Source organism: Pelodiscus sinensis, chromosome 3, assembly GCF_049634645.1.
Source record: "Pelodiscus sinensis isolate JC-2024 chromosome 3, ASM4963464v1, whole genome shotgun sequence".
NCBI classification, from domain to species: domain Eukaryota; kingdom Metazoa; phylum Chordata; order Testudines; family Trionychidae; genus Pelodiscus; species Pelodiscus sinensis.
The window spans coordinates 160,911,512-160,932,659 of NC_134713.1; the positions used below are offsets into that span (position 1 = coordinate 160,911,512).

Below are 21,148 nucleotides of genomic sequence, written 5' to 3' on the forward strand. Positions count from 1 at the left end.
TACCAGCATCTACAGGAATGCCCCTCTCAGTTCGAATTACTTGTCTTAACTCATCTGCTAATTCGAACCCTGGAAGATCAACAGCAATCTTCCTCTGCAGTGTATATGTACCCATAGAAACAGCATTTTCAAAAGATCTTCATGAGCCAGTAAGGAGACAAATGACTCGGGTAGCAGGACAACATGCCACTCACTCGTCCCTCCAGTTTGAATTTTCCCCCTTTCAGCTGAATTTGTTGGGCAAGTGGGAAGGTGCTTAGTGGTGAGTGAAAAACATAAATGCTCAACTGTAAAACTGCAGTGGGCAGAGTGCCTCAAAGTGGTAAAATTGCTCAGTGGAATGATGATCTAGCCAGTGTTAGCAGTGAATTCTCACTTAATGCGCTAAAGGAGCTTAGATACTTCAGACATGATGGTGGCAACAGAGCCCACTGAACACAGAGACATCAATAAGAGAAGCAAGAAGGTAATATGATGTAGCTCTGATGAAAAATGCGGGGCAAAGACAAATATTACACATATAGGGTACATCTACACAGCAACATTATTTCGAAATAACTTAGTCCGTGTCTAGACAGCAGGTAGTTATTTCAAAATAATGTCAAAATACTGTCAAGCTAGAGACTTTTTACTCCAACTTCTGTAACCCTCATTGTATGAGGAGTAAGGGAAGTCGGAAGAAGCATGCTCTATTTTGAAATAAGTGCTGTGCGGATGCTCCCAATTTCAAAATAAGCTATTTTGAAATAAGTTACACAATAGACATAGCTTATTTTGAGTTAAGCCTTGCTGTGTAGATGCACCCTTAGAGAGCCTTTTTGTGTGCTAGGTGTTGACTGCTTTTTTGTTTGTTTTCTGTTGTCCACCTGAAACCAAACTTTAACCCTTATCCCACAGGGCCAACAGGGCTATCTATCCAGGTGGTTAGCCTGTGCCACGACTTATGCACAAAGTTCACATGGTTATTTTTAGCATGCTAGCTCAAGCAGAGCTAGTGCAATTCTGTATACCTGGGCGGGAGACCCACTCCCAGAAGCATTGCAGATATCCCCTAAGTCACACAAGACATCTCATTTGATTTCGCTTTCACATCGGAATGTGACCTGGGACGCTGGCTGCTCAAAGCAAACAATTGGCTATGCAATCGCTGTACCATCCCATTTAGGGCTGCAATTTTGCCAGCTCTCACAGCCTAGCTTGAGTTGGACAAGATGGGAGATCCCTAAGGAAAAGAGCAGTGCTCTAGGAAATGCTGTTGGAGATTTAGTGAGTAGCATTTTTCCTACAGTGAGTACTAGGTTCAGGTGGATAAGAAATTCATAATGAATGACTCAATTAATTTATGCCTCTTCTGCTCACAGGATGTATTTGGTACTTATATAGTTCCTACCGCTGTCGGATCTGTTCAAAGAGATCACTCTCTTTTCATTCGCTATTTGAAATGATTCACTAAGTAATGTCTGCAGGTAAGTTTTGCTCTGTACCTGGTATTATATTCCTAATTCAAGTTGTTTTGAGTCTTATGGCATGTTTGTTTCCTGACTCGTGGAGTAACTGAGATTCAGATGCCAGGTCTAGTATTCCTTATTCATTCTGCAGGTCCTGAGCTTTGAATTCAGTGCATATAATAATCCCAAAGTACCATAATCAGAACTGGGATTCCCTGCTCAGACTTAGATCATACTCTGGACAGCTTACCTGGTGAAAGGAGACACAGGAGGAACACAAGTTTTCAGCACTAAAGAAAACTGTGATTAGCTTCCAGTCATTTTGGAAATCTAGCATCTGAAAGGAAAGAGCACAAGAGAAAGCAGTTGGTGCATTGTGTACCAATGCCCGGGGGAGAAGACAAGAGTCCTACACATGACTTGCATTCCACACCTGCCGACCCTTGGCCTTCTTTCCTTCACGATTAGGTGAAGCCTCTATTAGAAACCTGAAACCACCAGAATTGGTTGAGTTCAAGTCAGCTGAACTCTTGTTAGTGACATAGATGCCATGAGAACACGGTGTATGGAGCTTGGCAACCACCTTGTGCTGCACAAGACACACCCAAGAGCAGCTGACCAGCAGATTCAAATTCACCAAATTTTATGTTGAATCTAACTCCACACAACTGTGGGTCACCCTCCCAAAACACCAAGGATCATGTAATGCCAGGGGATACCAGCACTGAAAATAGCGAGTAAGCAACAGAGTCAGTTGTACAATCACATTTGCCAGTTTGGCCTTTTACTAAGTCACAGGTCTCCAACTGTTTAGATGCAAACAATGGGGTGGGATACAAGGAAATCAGTGCACAAAGCTTTAGGATAGTATTTCCTGAGCACCCAGCATTGGCCTAACTCTGCACTCATTGAAGTCAACCACTGATGCTACTGAAAGCGACTCAGAGGGAGTATCACGGGGCCTTTGTGAAAATTCTTCCCTACAGGGCTAAGAGAAAATGGGAGAGACATGCTGAGTTCTATTCTATACCAGCAGGATTCCTAAGAAGGCCATGCACCATCACAGGGATCTAACATCTTTGATCAGCAGGAGGTAAACCAAGATTCACATTAACCAACTATTTTGACCATGATGACAAAGAGGAAGAAACCTCTTCAGAACCAAACAGGATGTACTTTGGGAGGGCAAGTCTAATTCTGTCTTTCATAGAAAAACTGGAGTTCATTAACTGCTGTTGTTTTTAAAAGCAGCATTTTCCATGTCTAACAGACCCTTTGTTTCGTGTTCAGTAGAACTGGTCAAAAATATCTCGAGCTTCAAAATGTTCAAAATTTCCATCAACTTTTTGAAGTTCAAAATGTTTTTACATTTGACTTATTTTTCTTGCTTCTTTCTTCCTCCTCTCCCCCTCTCTCCCTCCCCCCAGCTCTGGGGTTCATGGTCAGGCTCTTTGAAGTGCTGAGTGTTTTAAATATACCTGATTCTCTTTCATGAATTTCACCACTTCTTTAGCTTGATCCAGTGTGCTTCTGCTGCATAAAAGGAAAGCAGAAATAGTCAAATCATTTTAAAAGAATGTGTTGACTGGTTTAATCATTGAAATGAGCAGCATGGCACTTAAGCAAAAATATGAAGACACAGTCAGGTTGCTAGACAACTGTTTACTCCCATTCAAGACCACACACTTGTTTTGCTGATGCAAAAAGGGAGGAGGTTTGATCTTAAGTCAAAAAGTCTGGTTCTTGGTGTATTAAATGGGCCACAGAGTCATTTGTCACTTTTGTTCCTGGTAGGAGAAAGTTGAGTCAGATTGACAGGGTCTGATGTTAGGGAAACCCGTCCTGCCCTTTCCCATACTGGGCATATTCTGATTATAGCTAATGGATTTCAGTCCCATAGGACCTTCAGCCCTGTATCTTTCACCAACGCTACATTCATTTTTCAGCTAAAGAAAGCACTTACATAGCTTTGGATCCTGATGCTGCTCTGTTCGTTTTGAGAAGAAGTGGCTGGTGTAGGACAGAGGGGTTAAACCTGCTAACAAGAGCTGAACAACACACACAGAATCAGAACATGTCTTGATATGGGGAACTACCGATTTGCCACTTCACCCTGAATGGGATCAAATCGGCCACAAACTGCTCCTACATCAGGGACCCCCCAATCTTACCAGCGATGTCGTTCCTCAGTGTTTTGCGTTTTGAAACAATGGCATGAAGCTGAAATTCTTTGTTCTCACCCTGGTGCTGCCTATCGAGTGGAAAGTCAGAGACACCTGTAGGGGCATGTCTCCCATTTTTAGCAACGGGAGCTTGATTTAGGCAGCCAAGGGGCATTTCTTGAAGTAGAGTATATTTAGTGGGTACATACACAGTCAACTTCCCCCAGCACTGGAAGGGATTTCAAAGATGAAAAAGAGCCCATTTGCAGGCATGGAAAATGAAGGAGACATTAGTATGCTAGGGTGAAGATTTTGGGGAGATGGAAAATGTACCCTCCCCAATCCCAATGTGGCTGTGATCCTCCCTGCACCTGACAGCTACAACACTCTCCAGAGCAAGCCAGTGCTATTCAAAATATATTCATTGGGATCCCCTCGGGGATGTGTGTTCTGCCTCCAGAGTTACCTTCATTTATATCACTCTGGCACCCCACGTGTGGCTGCACTACGCACTGATGCGGCACCATCTCTAAAGGGCCCCACAGAACTGTAGGACCAACCACCCTTTTAATACCTGGCAATGGATTTGCTTAGAGTTCAGTGTTGAGAACATCACCGCAAGACAAACCTGCTAGTGTTTCCATGCTCGCCTGAACAAGGGTCCTTTCTGAGCTATAAATAGAAGAAAAATTTGCATTGCTTTTTGTCACATTTCATACCTTACAGCACAGTAGTGGTTTCTCCTAAAGGTACAAATAGTTCTGTGGTTCTTCTAACAGCTGATGAAATCCCTAAAGTCCTTTCTTTCTCAAAGTGGGGTCTGTTCCCCCTACTTTCCCTGGATTTTAGTAATGCCACCTGCTGTTGCTCAGCTAAAACAAAACACTGATTTCAGGGCTTACCATAAAGGTAAAGGAAGTAGCAACTGTCTACTTTTCCCCAAATGTATTTGTTTTAATTTATTCCCATTTTACCTAATCCCCTCTGTTAAACATTTCTATACATAATGTACATGCAAGTATAGGGATGTAAGCGACTAGTCGATTATCCAATAAGCATAAGCTTATTGGATAGTTGACTAGTCTCTAGTCTAGGCAGCAAGGGTGGGGGGAGGAGTCGATGCTGGGGGAAGCCGGCTTAAAACCTGGCTCCCCCCAGCACCATTTCTGCGGTGGGCAGGGGAGGTAGAGGGGTAGTGGGGATCAGGCACGAGCTGGGAATCAGCTCTCTTGGCTCGCACCGGGTCCCCCACGCTGTGCTTCAGCCTTTTTAATGTATTAAGAGCCTACCACCTCTTAATACATTTAAAAGGCAGAGCTGCAGTGGGATTAGCTCCTGGGGCCGGGACCTAACCCCACTGTGGCTCCCCTGCTTATCAACTAATTGACCAGTAGATGAAAATTCCATTAACTAGTCAATTAGTAGATTAAACTATATTTAACATCCCTATGCAAGTAGTTGCACTTCTGCATGCAAACTAATAATCCAGTGCCTGGTTAGTGGATTTGGCCCTGCAATGGCACACATGGATGGCCATGGATGTGTTCACATGCACAGTTAGAAGTGTCATTTTTAATTTTAGTCTGCTTTTACTTAAGGCCAGAACTTTGGCTGGTGTAAACGAGCATAGCTCTGGTGACTGCAATGGAGCAAAATAGATTTGCACCAGCTGAGGATTGGTACCCCTTATTTTCCTACTGATTTAACAACCCAGACGAGTGGAAACACAACAGCGTAAAACACGGCCAGGGAGCAGTGGGCATCATTCTAGCATCTATGGAAGGTGATCTTGGGGTGTTACTACAGGGAACTAGGCATCATATATTCTACTCTTCGCTCTGCTGATGGCTCCTTACATGATTTGGGGCAAGTCCCTTCTCTATTACCCTACCTGTTAGCAGGAGAGGTTACCACTTACTGTACAGTTTCATCAGAGTTTTTATGAGGCTTAATCAACATTGATAAAGTGTCTGACATCCTGGGGTAAAGATACTGTGTAAGGAAAAATAGTATGTAATAACTGAGGATGACAAGAAACATAATGGATCCGATCCTAATTTTTCATAAAGACCTCGCCCCTGCTCCTATACACTCACACACCAGAACAATTTTGTGGCTGGGATGAAAACTGGGTACTTCTGAGTTTAGAATCTGGTCCTCATCCTGTCATGTGAGGCTGTGTAAATTGACATCATAGCGTTTGCCAGTTCTAACCAGTGAAAGTTCTCTATTACCTTAGGAGTACATCCTCATGATTCATCCTTGAATCTGGGACCTGTAAATAACCATGGGACAGTAAAAGTATTATTAGTGAAGCAAATAGTAGGCTAACTTCTATCATGCTCCAGATTTATATTTCAGATAATTGCTGTGGCAAATAGACTTTTTTAAAAGATGAAATGCCACGATTTTTAACAACCGAATAGATTGTTTTAAAATGGTACTACAGTCTCTGTTGGCCCAATCCCTTTCCAATAGGGGACATGATCCAAAGACCATTTAAATTAACAAGACTCTTTGAAGACCATGAGGACTTAGGTATAGGTATGGATTTTACATGGAAGATCCGCTGCTACAGGTTGAAACTATCTGGTACAGCAACATCCATGGTACAGCATGATTTTAGTTAGCTGGATGTCCACTTATCATGGGTGTGGCCAAGTTTTTCATGGTCCCAGAAATTTGTTTTTAGCCACCAGTCCTGGCTCTCAGTGTTCTGTGCTGGTATCTAACTCTAATTTACCCCTAAATGTCTTCTAAGAGCCAAGTAAGCACTGGAAGTGTTGGAAATGCAAAAAGACAATATTAACCTCCCGTGGTCTGGCAAATTCTCTGGTTCAGCACTGGCTAGCTCCTGAGGGTCCTGGACTAGAGAGGTTCACCTGTACTACAGTGATGGGAGGTAGTATATAATCCTAAAACAGATAGATTCCCACTGATTCAGTGGGCTTTTGGTTGAACCCAGAAACAAATTGTGCAAACCCATTATACAACTCTTTCCATAGTGTCTGACTCATGCCATTGAAGGCATTCCTTTTAATGTGATGGTCTGGAAGACCATATGTAGAGATATAGGAGGACAGTGTGAAGGAAACTGAAAAGCTAGGGCATACCAAGTGTTATTCTTTCTTTTAAAAAGAGAAGAAATCAGGAGGAATATAGAAATTCTGGCTATAATAAAATCATCGAGTCTAAAACCTGCAGCCCAAAACCTTCTAGAAAGTTATGGCAGACCGATGAGTAATATTAAAATGATTCTATAGCCCAGGTCTGTGAGGTTCTGAATACTTCCTACAAGGTGCTAAGCCTAGCGCACTCAGTTACAATGGGAGTAGAGAATGCACAGCATCTCACAGAATTAGGCCCTTAAATGTTTAATTGTTTGTGAAACTTCTAGAAGTTTGAGGTACCCCCAAACTTATCCAGTTTCACCAAATCACATTACCCCCCTTTCTGGGTTTGCCTAGGCTACATGGCTCCATCGACAGAGCCATGTAAATGAGTTTACTAGACATAGGAAAATGAAGCGGCGATTTAAATCATCACCGCTTCATTTACATCAAAATGGACGCTGTGCTGTACCGATCAGCTGTTTGGCAGCACAGCGGGGCAGTCTGGACGCGCCATGGTCGACAAGGTAAGCTTTTGTCGATCGTTCCGGTAAACCTCATTTCACGAGGCATACCGGAGCAGTCGACAAAGGCTTCCCTTGGCGACTGCGGCACGTTCAGACTGCCCAGCTGTGCCACCAAACAGCTGATAGGCACAGCGCGGTGGCCATTTTGATGTAAATGAAGTGGTGATTATTTAAATCACCGCTTCATTTTCCTATGTCTAGAAAACTCATCTCCATGGCTCTGTCAACAGAGCCATGTAGTCTAGACATACCCTCTGTCTCCATTTATCCCACAACACTCATTCAGAATGAAGTTCAGGCCAATTAGGGCAGAACAAAGAAATTGAGGGCTTTCCAGTTCCTAGTGCTGCAGCAGTACTTCATTCTCAAATTCAACAGAAAAGGGAGTTACTCAGATGGGACTTCCTCATAGTTCAGCAACTGGGTTTTCAATCTTGTTTTGAAGCAAAGCAAAACAACAAATAGAGAAAAGCCACCTAACCAAAGAAAAACAATCTCCCACCATCTCCCACAAGAGCCTTCTTGAGTCTTCAGAATTTAGAAATGCAGAGTAAGGAATGTGAGGTTGTTGTGACAAGCAATTTTGTTACTTTGTAGTTATGGGCCTGGGCTCCAATGGTTTGCTGCAGATATGGATCCACATTTTCCTAAAGCTCAAGGGATTTCTGATTAAACATTCCTGGTTAAGTCCAACTCTCTGCCATAGATTTATGCTCAGGTTTTTAAGGCCAGAAGGCACAGTTATGATCATCTAGTCCAGTGGTCCCCAACACGGTGCCTGCGGGCACCATGGCGCCCGCGGGGGCATTTGTTTGCGCCCGCCAAGTGCTCGGGCCTGGCCTGGCCCCGGACATGTGGCACATGCTTGGTGCCAGAGCCGGCTCCGGGTGCATCGCGCACGGTGAGCGCCGCCCCGGGAGCACCGCGGACTGGCCGCCCGCGCTCTGGGCGTGCGGCGCATGGGGGGAGCACCAACCCCGGGCGCGCGGTGCTTCTGCGAGGGGCGCCGGCCCCGGGCACGTGGCGCTTGGGGTGGGGGGCCGGCCCCGGGCGCGCAGCGCTTGGGGGGGGAAGGCGCTGGCCCCGGGCGTGTGGTGCTGGGGGGGGGGAGCACAGGCCCTGGGCGCGCAGCCCTTGGAGGGGGCACCGGCCCCGGGCGCGCGGCTATGGGGGCACTGGGGCCCTGCCCCCGGGCACGCAAGTGTCCTCGCCCTCTGGCGCCCGGCGGGTGAATGGCCACACCCCCTGGCGCCCAGCAACCTCAAATGGTTGGGGACCACTGATCTAGTCTGTGTGCACAGGCCAGAGGATTTCACCCAGGGAAAGCCCCTAACTCTGTGGTTGAACCAGAGCATCCCTTTGAGATATGCAGTCTTTAAATTGAGATTTGATGCCTGTGATGAAAACTGCACTACATGCCTTAGTAACCTGTTCCAATAGTTAATGACTATTAACAATTGTACTTAATTTCCAGTTTGAATTTCTCTAGCCACAACTTCCAGCTATTGGATTTTGTTATGCCTGTATTTGCAACGTTAAAGAGTCCTCTAATCAAACATCTTCTCTCTATGCAAGTATGTATAGAGAAGTCAGAAGGGTATCAATGGGATCAGCACTATCTTGCAGTGAGTGAGCAGCATCAGCTACCTCTTGTCACCACTCCCTAGAAACCTTTCATTCTCGTGAAACATTTTGCATCTTGATCACAACACCAGCAAGTACAGAACTTAATTAGGGCCCACCTTCTGCGCCATTCAATGCATTTCAACAGAAACAGAACTGAGCTCTTAAAGGTGATGTGCTGTAGTCAATACATCTCACTGTTATACTTACACTTTGCAGAATTCCTATGGCAGCCATTGCTTTAATATCAGATGGCCTCAAAGTATGAACTGCAGAGATAAATCAAGGACTCCAGGTTAGTGGCTTTGAAAAAATAATTACATTCTCCAATGTGAAAACAGCAGAGTAAATTATAATTGTTATTGGCCTTCATACTGGGATTTTCAACTGGGAGTTTTACAGCAGCCAAAGGCAATTAGCAGTCTAATCCCCATTGAATTTCAATGAGATTTGGGTGCCTGACTCCCAAAGGCTCCCTGGGGAATTTTAGCCTTTGCTCTCCAACCATTTTGCAAAGAAGAGGTCACACAGCACTCCTGTGTATTGTTGACAAAGATTATCATTATCCCCAGTATAAGGATGGCAAAACTGAGGCAAGTTTGTAAAGTCACTTGTCCAATTTTTACAGTCTGGATTTGAACTCAGGAATTGGTAGCTTCCAGACTCAAACTCAGTCCATAGCTACGTCTACATTACAAAATTGTCAAACTAATTTCTTCAGCAAACAGCCATCACAGTTATTAAATCGCTTGTGTATGCACGTGCGTGGCTGCTTGCAGCAGCAGTGCACATGCGCATCAGGAACACTTGTATCAACTGTACTGTAAGCCTGGGGCATTGTGGGATGGCTCCTAAAAGCCACTAACAGTTGATGTAAGTAACACAGTATCTACCTTGATGCTGCGGCCGGCAATGTTATGATATGGACTGTGACTCTACCCCATGCAAGGAGGTGGTGTTACTAAATCAGCATATCCCAGCACGAATCTTGTCAGGAGCCAAATTTAAACAAAGACTCTCCCACAGCTAGGTCGACACAAGGCAGTTTACATAGACCTAGCTCTTTAGTGTAGACCAGGATCATGTCTCCCTACAAACTTAGAGCTGGCAAACCCTCCAAGAGGATGACTTTTAAACACACACCTGAAGGTGGAGGAGAATGAGACAGCTTCTCCAGCTCACATGGAAACTGGAATCTTCTCAGAGGCTGTAACAGCAAACAGATAGAGTTTGGGGAACTTTTCTTTTAAAAAGGGAATTTAGAACGGGAATAAAGTGTTAGATCAAGAGGCCTAAAGATTATTCACCAGAGAGTTACAACATGGCCAGTAGTAATGCCAAATTCCCCCCATGGTGCCCCACCGATTTGCCTCAACCTTGGAGACACAGATAAAACTACAGATGGAACCTCTCTAGTCCAGCCCCCTTGGGAGCTCACCAGTTTCAAACCAGAATTGACTGAACCACAGTAAGTGAATAGTGTGTAGCAACATCACCAACACTTCCACTGCTTACTGGGTTCTTACAAGACGTTTAGGAGTGAATTAGAGCTAAATAACAGCACAGAATACTGAGAACCAGGACTGGTGGCTGCAAACTAACTTTATGGGTCTGTGGGAAACGTGGCCACACCAATGATAAGTGGACATCCAGCTAACTAAAATCATGCCAGCTCATAGATGTTGCCAGACCAGAGAGTGTTGGACTACAGAGGTTCAACCTGTATTACAGACTTCATGGCCCATTCTGTGCAATGTCTTTCTGGGAATGTCTACACTGTAATTAGACACTCATGGCTGGGCTGTGCCTGCAGATTGGGGCTCAGGTTCCAGCTGCAGCGTGAGCTATAGGATCCTTCCACCTTGCACAGTTGCTAATAATTCAGAGTATGTCTACACTACATGGCTCCATCAATGGAGCCATGTAGATGAGCTTTGTAGACATAGCAAAATGAAGTGGTGATTTAAATAATCGCCACTTCATTTACATCAAATGGCTGTGCTGATCAGCTGTTTGTCAGCACAGCGCGGTAGTCTGGACGCTCCGCGGTCGACATCAAAAGCCTTTGTCGACCACCCCGGTAAACCTCATCCCACGAGGCATAACAGGGCACTCGACAAAGGCTTTTGATGTCAACCGCGGAGTGTCCAGACTACCGTGCTGGCCGACAAACAGCTGATCAGCACAGTGCGGCACCCATTTTGATGTAAATGAAGCAGCGATTATTTAAATCACCGCTTCATTTTGCTATGGCTACAAAGCTCATCTACATGGCTCTGTCGATGGTTTGCTTGCTTGTTTGCTTGCTTGCTCTTTCTCTTTCTCTTACACACACTGAGGGGTTACATCAGAGCAATGCAGCAGTTATATCAGTTGATTGTAGGTATAGTATTCAGAACAGAAAATCTAAAGCTTTCCTCATGCCAGGGACTTACCTCCAACTTCTTTTGTTCCGTCAGGTAATTACTTTTCATCAAGGGATGAGTTGCAATGCCTTGAAGGCAGGGAGGGAGGAGGACCGAGAAAAAAAATCAAACGATCTATTAGGAATGAATGCATTTCTCTCACTCTTTGCTGACCCTCAGTAAATAGTAATACAAATAAATGTGTCTGTTTCTGAAAGGGAGAGTGTTTCACCTCTTCTCTCTCACAATTTCCAAAGCTGATCTCCGTTCCAGTGCCCATCACTCCACACCAAACGTTATGTCCTCGGTTTTTAAAGATATTGGGCCACCATTGTTTCTGAGGATGCAATCTGTGTAACTATTAAAATCAATGGTGGAAAGCCAGTTTACACCAGCTGAGGATCACCTTGCTTAACTTTATGATCTAGGTACATAACAGACCTTATTAGCTTCCATATCTTTTGCCCTTCCCAGAACCACCACATGTTAATTTATCGCCATCCCTGCTGAGTTATACTTGAATTTAATAAGAAGTTTCTCAGGGCAGGGACATGTTTTTATTTGTTTTGTAAAGTGCAATTAGCACCGAGGGCACTGTATAAATAAATAATTCTCCCATAAGTACATAAATGAGATTTGTGACCCAGAATACATATTCATGTCTGAGTCAGCCTTTAATTTGTATGGCATTATGAGACTTTCTGGTTCTTTATTCAGCACACATTCAGAATAGTTAGATTAATTTTTCAGAACAGGTACATGGTATAACACCTAAAAAAGGAGTAATTTACATAAGACTACCACTCTCATAGTCAGCAAGTAATAGTGTTATGCCAGGAGGGTGTGGTTAGCCAATGAGGGTACGTCTACACTGCAGAGTTTTTCCCGGAAAAACTACACTTACATCCAGACAGTCGAAAGAATGCAGGGGTTTTTCCGACAGCAGTAAACCTCTTTCTATGAGGAAGAAGCCTTTTTCTGAAAAAGCTCTTTCGGGAAAAAGCGTGTGTGGACGGGGAAGAGGGGTTTTTTTTTTTTTTCATCAAAAGAAGAGCCCTCCAGGACAAAGCACGGGTGGCTTGTTGGCCACTCGATCCATAGTAATCAAAACTGAAATGCAAGATAGCATCCAAAAGAAGCCTGCAGTCTAGACATAGCCTGAAAGTTTGCTCTGGTGATGTAATACTTGAAACGTCATCTGCTGCTTTGTTGGATGCAGTTTCTGAGCAACCAGGGAAAACTGGAGTCTTCCCACTCCCAAATGCATCTGTATTCATTTCCATTTAAATTTACCTCTTTTGTTAATAAAGAACAGTTTATCATCAGAATTTCCCTGCATACAGGTGGCAAGGATTTTGGTTTTGGTTTGCTCTAATGAGATATGGTCCAGACACAAAGGCTACGTCTACACTGGCCACAATTTCCGGAAAAGCCATGCAAATCAGGTAAGTCAGGATAGGGAAATCCGCGGGAGATTTAAATATCCCCCGCGGATTTAAATAAACATGTCCGCCGCTTTTTTTCCGGCTTGGAAAAAAAGCGTCTAGACTGGCGCGATCCTCCGGAATAAAGCCCTTTTCCGGAGGATCTCTTATTCCCTACTTGAGTTCCTAACAAAGATCAGGTATCAGAGAGGTAGCCGTGTTAGTCTGAATCTGCAAAAGCGGCGAGGAGTCCTGAGGCACCTTATAGACTAACTGAAGTGTTGGAGCATAAGCTTTCGTGGGCAAAGACCCACTTCGTTAGATGCATGACATGCATCTGACAAAGTGGGTCTTTGCCCACGAAAGCTTATGCTCCAACACTTCAGTTAGTCTATAAGGTGCCATAGGACTCCTCACCGCTTTAACAAAGATCAAGACATTTTAGGGCTTGTGTTCACATGCAGTGTGATACAGTCACTGTCCTGAGCAGTTTACACTTTCAGTAGACAAGACAGAGGAATTGTTATTCTGCCAGTTTTGCAGATGATGAACCAAAACACAGAGACATTAAGGCCTACCTCCACAAAGACACAAGGTTTATGTATTGGCTGACCATTTGGTGCTGGTCTTCCCTTCTGGAAACTTCAGTGCCCCAATGGAATGAGACCGGGGAGGTCAATCTCCAAAAAGATACAAACCCATACACTACCAAATACTGCGAAAATTTACCTAAGATGATCTACAGTAATCGTTGCTAAATGTGTGATCCATCGTCATACACACAGATTGTACCATTCATCTTCCTGCTTTGAAAGCCTCTGCTTTTCACTTGATCTTTGCACTTCAACCACTAGAAAAAATATCAGCTTCCCCACATTTTCTAACAAGACTTTTCAGTGTCCAAAGATCTTACCTTGCAAGGCTACCAGCCAAAGAAAGAACAGCTCTGATAGCAGCTTCATGATTAGCGCTCTGAGAAATGAATATGCCAGGAGAGATGTCAATATGGCTTTAAGGGCAGGGGGCTTGAGGAGCTGACAGCAGAGAAAATGTTTTTCCTTCCTCCAGCTTTTATACTTTAGCAAACTGCTAACTGAGCAGCCATAAACTTTATTGGCTTCCTCACCTTTGTAAACTCAGTCTTAGAATTAAAGTGATAAGGATAACATTTCAGGACTAAAAAAAACCTGTGCTGTGCTTTATATATCATTGGCTCTCAGCATTGAAGAAAGGGAGAACAAGATGAGAGAAATACTGCTACCCCTCCTCTTCTAAAAGCACAGGGAGAGTTGCTCAGTCTCTTCACTCAGCACTCCTGCAGTCCGCCTTTATCCCGGGCAATTAAAGACTATCCCAGGCAAAAAAAAGGCAGCATGGAGAAAAGTAGGAGAATGAAAAGCCAAGAAAAATTTGTTTGATCTTGCACAAATTCTTTCCTTCTTCTGATCAAGTTGCTTTGAGACTGTACTACTGCAATAGGGAGTCACATTTATTTTCCCTATGTCATTTTCAGAGTGACAGTGCATGGCATTAGAGTTTATGGTGTCCTCTTTGTTCATAGAAAGTATATGATGTAATTACAGTTTATGAGATCAGCCTTCCACAGTAATACAGGATATCATCAATGTTCATAGCAATGAAATACAAGACCATAAAACATTTATGAATTATTAATCCTTTGTATGCCAAAGATAGACATATAAACCTCCTCATAAAGTTTGGTTAGCAATTTGTTAAATGCCAAGTTTCTAAGAGGTAAGTGTCCCTATATTTTAGCCACACTATAGGATATCAGCTATTCTAAACAGCTTACTTTTTAAACAATGCACTCTGTTCTGGTCACATTGTTGGGGTGGTTTTTTTAAATTTAGCAAACAAGTTCTGTAGTCTCATTTTGGGTCTGTTTTATTTAGGTATCCTGGGGGACTGGTACCCCAAACCATTGCTGCTGTGTCTCCACTACATCCGAAGTGTGACTGCAGCACATGCAGACACAAGTGAGCTGGCTTTGATGTAGCTAGCTTGAATAATAACAACAGGGAAGTCACAGCAGCCCATGCTGTACAACCCTACCTGGGACCATGGGTTTGTACCCACGTTGTCACAGCATCACTGCTATTGTGTTGCAAGCCAGACAGATGGAAGCTAGGCTGTGTGTATCTATAAATGCTTCAGTCATACTTCTGGTTGCAGTAGAGACATACCCTGCTTCCATCTCTGGGCAAGCCAAAGGGCTTCCATCCTGCTCACAGGACTATTTCTGTTTGTTAGAAATGAGTTCTCTCTGCCAAATATCTTAGGCAGTTGCACACACCCCATTGCCATAGTAGCTGAGTGTGAGGCCGGGGGAAGCCATTATCACCAAGTGGGAAACTGTGGAACAGAGAGGCTAAGTGACTTTCCCCAAGGTCACACCAAACATCACTGTTGGAATAGGAACTTTAACCCTGGTATCCCAAATTCTAGTCTAATGCCCTAACCATGGGACTTCTTCCTTTCACTTCGGTCCACATGCCTCCACTCAGTGGGGGGAGTCAGAGACTGCCACACATATGAAGCCTGATTCTCATTTATACTAGTAGTGCAAAAGTCCTCCAGACCCAGTCCCCCCTCTGGAAGGACTCCAGTGTATTTGTAAGTGGACCCAGCATCTGGGTCCCATATGCTGCTAAGCCTGAAGGATCTGGAGTAACACCACCCAATTGCTCCCCTGCTCCGTCTGCCTAGATGGAGCAGAACTGTTGTCTTTTGAACTCTTCCCTCCATTGTGAGGACTCCTAGCAGGATTGTGGGGCCTGGCCTCCTGTGTCCATGGCAATTCCTTAAACCTCGCTTTACCAACCTGGTGTTTGTGCACCCTATCACAGGTGGCTACAAACATACAAAAGTAATCTATATATGCTTCTACGAATATCAAATTTAACAACTAGTCTTTCACTCAAAGTTGTTTTCTCACCACAGAACTTCTTCCAGCATGACTGGCCAGCCTTTAGCCAGGATCCAACACAGAGGACAAATCATTTGGTTTCTTTGTCTCCTCAGGTGAAGGATGATAAAATGGCTTTTTTGCCTCTGCATATATTTTCCCAAAGTTCATTGACCCTATTTCAAGAGGCAAGAGTGGTCATCTTTCCCCATTCATTTGCCTAATGGCTTTGTTTAGCTTACATGTAAATGAGCTTTTCATTGTTCTAGGTTTCTCTATGAATTTACAATAGAGACACAGTGCAGCCCGTGAAGCAACTTTGCCTAGGACAGGCTGTGCTTAGACACTATCTGCCAGACATACCCGAGGAACATAATTCCAGAAAATGCCTCTAATTCTGTGTACACTGCCCTGTACACACACCGAACAATAATGTGGATGACGAGTGTGTTACCAATTTGCATGTGACACCTTACATGACATCTTTTACATACAGAATATGACCACATTGATTTGGAGAAATAAGCATGTTATATCTAATGAGAGTTATGACATAGGGTGCCCTCTGCCAATTGGTGGTATATCTCCTGTGACCCCAGAGCCCTTCAACATACAGCCTTGGGCGGGGGGGATGGACCTTTTCTGACACTACCTACACTGTACTCTTTGGGAAATAACAAAAGCCTTTGACTGGGGAAAATAGTACATGTATTATACAAATAAGAGCCTCAAAATAATGCACACCAGAACTTAAACCTGCAGAGACTTCTCTTTCTCTCTCTCTCTCTCTCTCTCTCACACACGTCTCCAAGATGCTTCAGTGTTGAATACCAGTAACAGAAGCAGAGTAAAATTAATGGAAGTCACATGAGGGGAGAAAAGAGGCTTTTCAATCACTCAGTTACATTATGAGACTATATAGATATGTTTTTAGAAATTATATAAAACCTCACACAATAAGCATCCCCTAATAATGGGTAGGGAGAAAAAAATCCCTTCAAAAATCTGGGCCCTTGTAGAATTTTCAAAAGTGCCGAGTCACCTATCTGCATCATTAGGTGACTCAATCTATTTTTAAAAGCTGGCCCCTAGTCTCGCAGGCTAGTATTTCTAAAGTACCTTAGGCACTCAGGGACCTAAGTCTTACTGATTGTCAAAGGCACTTAGGCTCCTAAGTCACTGAAATGCTTTTAAAAAAAATGTTATCCTCTGTACTGTGGTTCCCCAGCTGTAGAGCAGGGTTGAGAAAATAACTCCATTAAACATTAAGGTCATGGGGTCATATCTCAGAGAGATAAATTGCATACTTACCCGTTTCAGTGCCTTTTTCCTCTCTTGTAAGAACCTTTACCTCTACCATGTAGCTTACTGCTCCCACTGTCTTGCTGACAGCACTCCTCCCCTCACTTTTGGGGGCTTACATGGAATGCACATCTTGCATGCAGATGTTAGGTTTTGCTACACTATTATGCTTTGTATGACAGTAGTCCCTAGAGGCCCCTCTCTGGAGGATGCTATATAAATTAATAAAATAAATAATAGAAGATATTGTCTCTAGGGACATAGCCATTGCATTGCCAACTAAATGAACAAATTAACTATTTTAAATTGTACTGTACATTCTTAAATAGGCCAAACTGCAATTTCAGCGTGTGTAGCACCACATTCATAAATGAAAAGCTTGGATCTCACTAAAATGCTCTCATCCTTTTTATTAACGGTTAAGCCATGGTAAGCCTTTATGGCTAATATTCCACACCGATATGATACATCCTAAGATTAATTGGAATTTTTCCATCCTGCTGTTAAGTACAACACATCATTAGTTGGGGTTAAACCAAGGATCTTCACCATCTTACGCACAAGCCCTTGTCCTGTGACCTAAAGAAGCTTCTTTTAGCTGAGCGTAGAACTGCTGAGAAATTTTTCATGGAAAGTATTTTTTCAATAAAAAAAAATGGCTGGTCTGTCATAACTGAAACATTCCTGAAAATATGGTCTATTTCATAGAAAATTCCCTGAGTAAAATATTTTGAAACAAAAGGCTGTTTATAACTAATACTGACATGTCATATTATGACAGATTAAACTATTATTTTTATTTATTTCATTTGTAAAATCATTAAAAGCACTTGCTACTTGGTACCGATTGACATATACCCCCCCCCCCCGCCCACACACACAGAGCTGTCTCCTGTTTGTATTGTAACAAAGTGATCTGATACCCCCCAAAAATCAAACAATATAAGTGCTAAAATAAAACTAGAATATTTTAACTATTTCATCATATTATACCCTATTACTAATGGAGCTAATAAACTATTGTAAATATGTAATAAGGAAAAAGACATCATAGAAATTCAAAACAAATTTTTTAAATTTCAGAACAAAAATAGTCCAAACCCCAACACTTTTCAAACATACCACATTCCACAGGAAGTTTCAAACAATATCTGTTTTCATTCTAATTTGGAAAGCAAAAAACCGTGAAACATTGGCACTCTCTGTCCCTTCCAAATGGGAATTCCACGTTTCAACCAGCTCTAGCTGTGAGACCAAGAGTGACAGCCTGTTGGGATCCTTGCTGGGCCCTCCCATTAGGATGCAACAGAAGTAGGCCAGTGTATTGTATCAACACAACATGGGAGTTATTGCAAAAGTAGAGAGTAAGCTTGTCTTGCACCTGTTTTGCAGACACAACTGGTCTGGGTGTGTGCCTTGGCTGTTCAAAGCCTACAGTCTTCTCCTGATTGGAGATTTTATACCTTTTTGTTAAGAAAATCTCTCCCTTTATTACACTGGACTACAATTTTTTAGAAGTTGTCTGCTTCAGAGATAAAATGTGCTATTTATTATGTATTTTGATGTGCTGAATTCAAATATGACAATTAAAACAACTGATTGGCTACTGTTTCCAAGATATTTAAGTTTTTACATTTTACATCTATGTATATTGTGTAGATAGTAGAGTTTTAATCATAAATTGTAAACCTAGGTCTTTTCATGTGTTTATGGTTGCTTTACATGATAGTATTTTACCTGTCCTGTTCATGTAACACTTTAAAAATCAGCAAAAGGGTTATATAAATAAAATTTATTATGAAACAAAAGGCAAAAAACTATTATGTACATAGTTTAGTCCTATTCAGTGTCTACTCGGTGCTTCTTGGCTTGTCTCGTGTATTCATTAAGTGGAGCATCTCTTGTCACTGTCCAGCAATAGTCTGCAAGCATTAATAGGCCCCATTTGCCTCAATAGCGTTTCTCCATTGTTGCAATGTCCTGGTGAAATCGCTCGCCGTGCTCCTAGCTCACTGCTCCACAGTTCGGTGGAAAAAAAATCTAGATGAGAGTGCAAAAAATATATCTTTAGTGACATGTTGCAACCAAGGCTTTTGTATGCCTTGAGGAGGTTTTCCACCAACAACCTGTAGATGTCTGTCTTCTTGTTTCCGAGAAAATTTATTGCCACTAACTGGAAGGCTTTCCATGCCGTCTTTTCCTTGCCACGCAGTGCATGGTCAAATGCATCATCTCGAAGAAGTTCACGAATCTGAGGACCAACAAAGACACCGTCCTTTATCTTAGCTTCACTTAACCTTGGAAATTTTCCACTGAGGTACTTGAAAGCTGCTTGTGTTTTGTCCATGGCCTTGACAAAGTTCTTCATCAGACCCAGCTTGATGTGTAAGGGTGGTAAAATCTTCCTTGATTCAACAAGTGGTGGATGCTGAACACTTTTCCTCCCAGGCTCCAATGACTGTCAGAGTGGCCAATCTATCTTGATGTAGTGGGAATCTCTTGCACAACTATCCCATTTGCAGAGAAAACAGCAGTACTTTGTGTATCCAGTCTGCAGACCAAGCAAGAGAGCAGCAACCTTCAAATTGCCACAAAGCTGCCGCTGATGTTGGTCATAGTTTATGCACCGCAAAAGTTGTTTCATGTTGTCATAGGTTTCCTTCATATGGACTGCATGACCAACTAGAATTGATGGCAAAACATTGCCATTATGAACAAAACAGCTTTAAGACTCATCTTCGATTAATCAATGAACAGTCTCCACTCATCTGGATCGTGAACGATGTTGAGGGCTGCCATCACACCATCGATGTTGTTGCAGACTACAAAATCACCTTCCATGAAGGAGAATGGGACAAGATCCTTTTGATGGTCATGGAACATGGAAACGCTAACATCACCTGCCAGGAGATTCCACTGCAGTAGTCTGGAGCCCAACAGCTCTGCCTTACTCCTGGGTAGTTCCAAATCCCTGACAAGGTCATTCAGTTCACCTTGTGTTATGAGGTGTGGTTCAGAGGAGGAGGATGGGAGAAAATGTGGGTCCTGTGACATTGATGGTTCAGGACCAGAAGTTTAATCTTCTTCCTCTTCCTCGTCTGACTCAAGTGAGAATGATTCTGGTGCATCAGGAACCAGCAGTCCTTCTCCGTGGGGTACTGGGTGTATAGCTGATGGAATGTTTGGATAATGCACAGTCCACTTTTTCTTCTTTGATACACCTTTCCCAACTGGAGGCACCATGAAGAAGTAACAATTGCTGGTATGATCTGTTGGCTCTCTCCAAATCATTGGCACTGCAAAAGGTATAGATTTCCTTTTCCTGTTCAACCACTGGCGAAGATTTGTTGCACAAGTGTTGCAGCATATGTGTGGGGCCCACCTCTTGTCCTGATCTCCAATTTTGCAGCCAAAATAAAGGTGATAGGCTTTCTTAACCATAGTGGTTATACTGCGCTTTTGTGATGCAAAAGTCACTTCGTCACAAACATAGCAGAAGTTATCTGCACTGTTCACCCTATACGAGGCATCTCTGCTCACTTTGGCTAAACAGAAATGTGTCCCTTTGCAAAATCAAACACTGACAAATAAGAGAGCATGACACTGGATGATTTCTAGAGCTGATATAGGGCAATTTGTTCAGCAGAGTGATGTAAGCTTCGTTATGATTGCATCATCCATGACTTCTAGAAATAACATGATGCAATTCATATAATGTATGACGCAATACCTGCTTCAGATTGCATCATTCATTGTTTTGCCTAAAAAGCAAGAACTGTCCAAACCCAGTCATAGATTTATTCATAGATCCAGTCAAAGATGTATTTTAGTCATTTCTGGTTTAAATTGAGATCCCTTCCCTTTATAACTCACTTATCCTCCGCTATTCACAAGTCAAGGGTCGTGTATACTGACCCAATAGCATATCTTGAAAACTAGAGCCAATCAACAATTTTAAGCATCATTTTCGTTCTCAGTGACACAGAATTAGTAAAGTTTGACTACATTTATTTCAGAAGCATTTTGGCTGTAGAGCAGTGTTATTATTCTGTCTGTTGCACTAACACCTGCAATGGGCTAAATGCTGTAACATTGTCAGTCATTCACAGGACAAAATCATCTTATGGCAACATAGCAACATTGCAATCTTTGCAGCACGGCATTGTGTCAGTGCTTGACAATGTGATGCCATATTTTGGGGGTAAATCCAGTGACCACAAT

At 42.9% G+C, this 21,148-nt stretch overlaps 1 protein-coding gene across 3 annotated transcripts in view; it reads right to left on the reverse strand.

Moving 5' to 3' along the window:
* PLB1 (phospholipase B1) overlaps positions 1–18,187 on the reverse strand; it is a 124,273-nt gene extending 106,086 nt beyond the window's left edge. The window contains exons 1-10 of one of the 3 annotated variants that reach the window (XM_075925369.1): positions 18,050–18,174; positions 13,613–13,671; positions 11,306–11,364; positions 10,014–10,077; positions 9,081–9,139; positions 5,845–5,885; positions 4,239–4,282; positions 3,412–3,496; positions 2,927–2,981; positions 1,699–1,785 (exon numbers count right to left, since the gene is read on the reverse strand). In XM_075925369.1, coding sequence (XP_075781484.1) covers positions 1,699–1,785; positions 2,927–2,981; positions 3,412–3,496; positions 4,239–4,282; positions 5,845–5,885; positions 9,081–9,139; positions 10,014–10,077; positions 11,306–11,364; positions 13,613–13,661 — 543 coding nt within the window. In that variant the 5' untranslated portion in view covers positions 13,662–13,671; positions 18,050–18,174. Of the gene's footprint in view, positions 1–1,698; positions 1,786–2,926; positions 2,982–3,411; positions 3,497–4,238; positions 4,283–5,844; positions 5,886–9,080; positions 9,140–10,013; positions 10,078–11,305; positions 11,365–13,612; positions 13,672–16,936; positions 17,150–18,049 lie in introns of those variants that run through there. The other 2 variants (XM_075925370.1, XM_075925371.1) reach the window with 2 other exon arrangements.
* Positions 18,188–21,148: the final 2,961 nt, after the last annotated feature.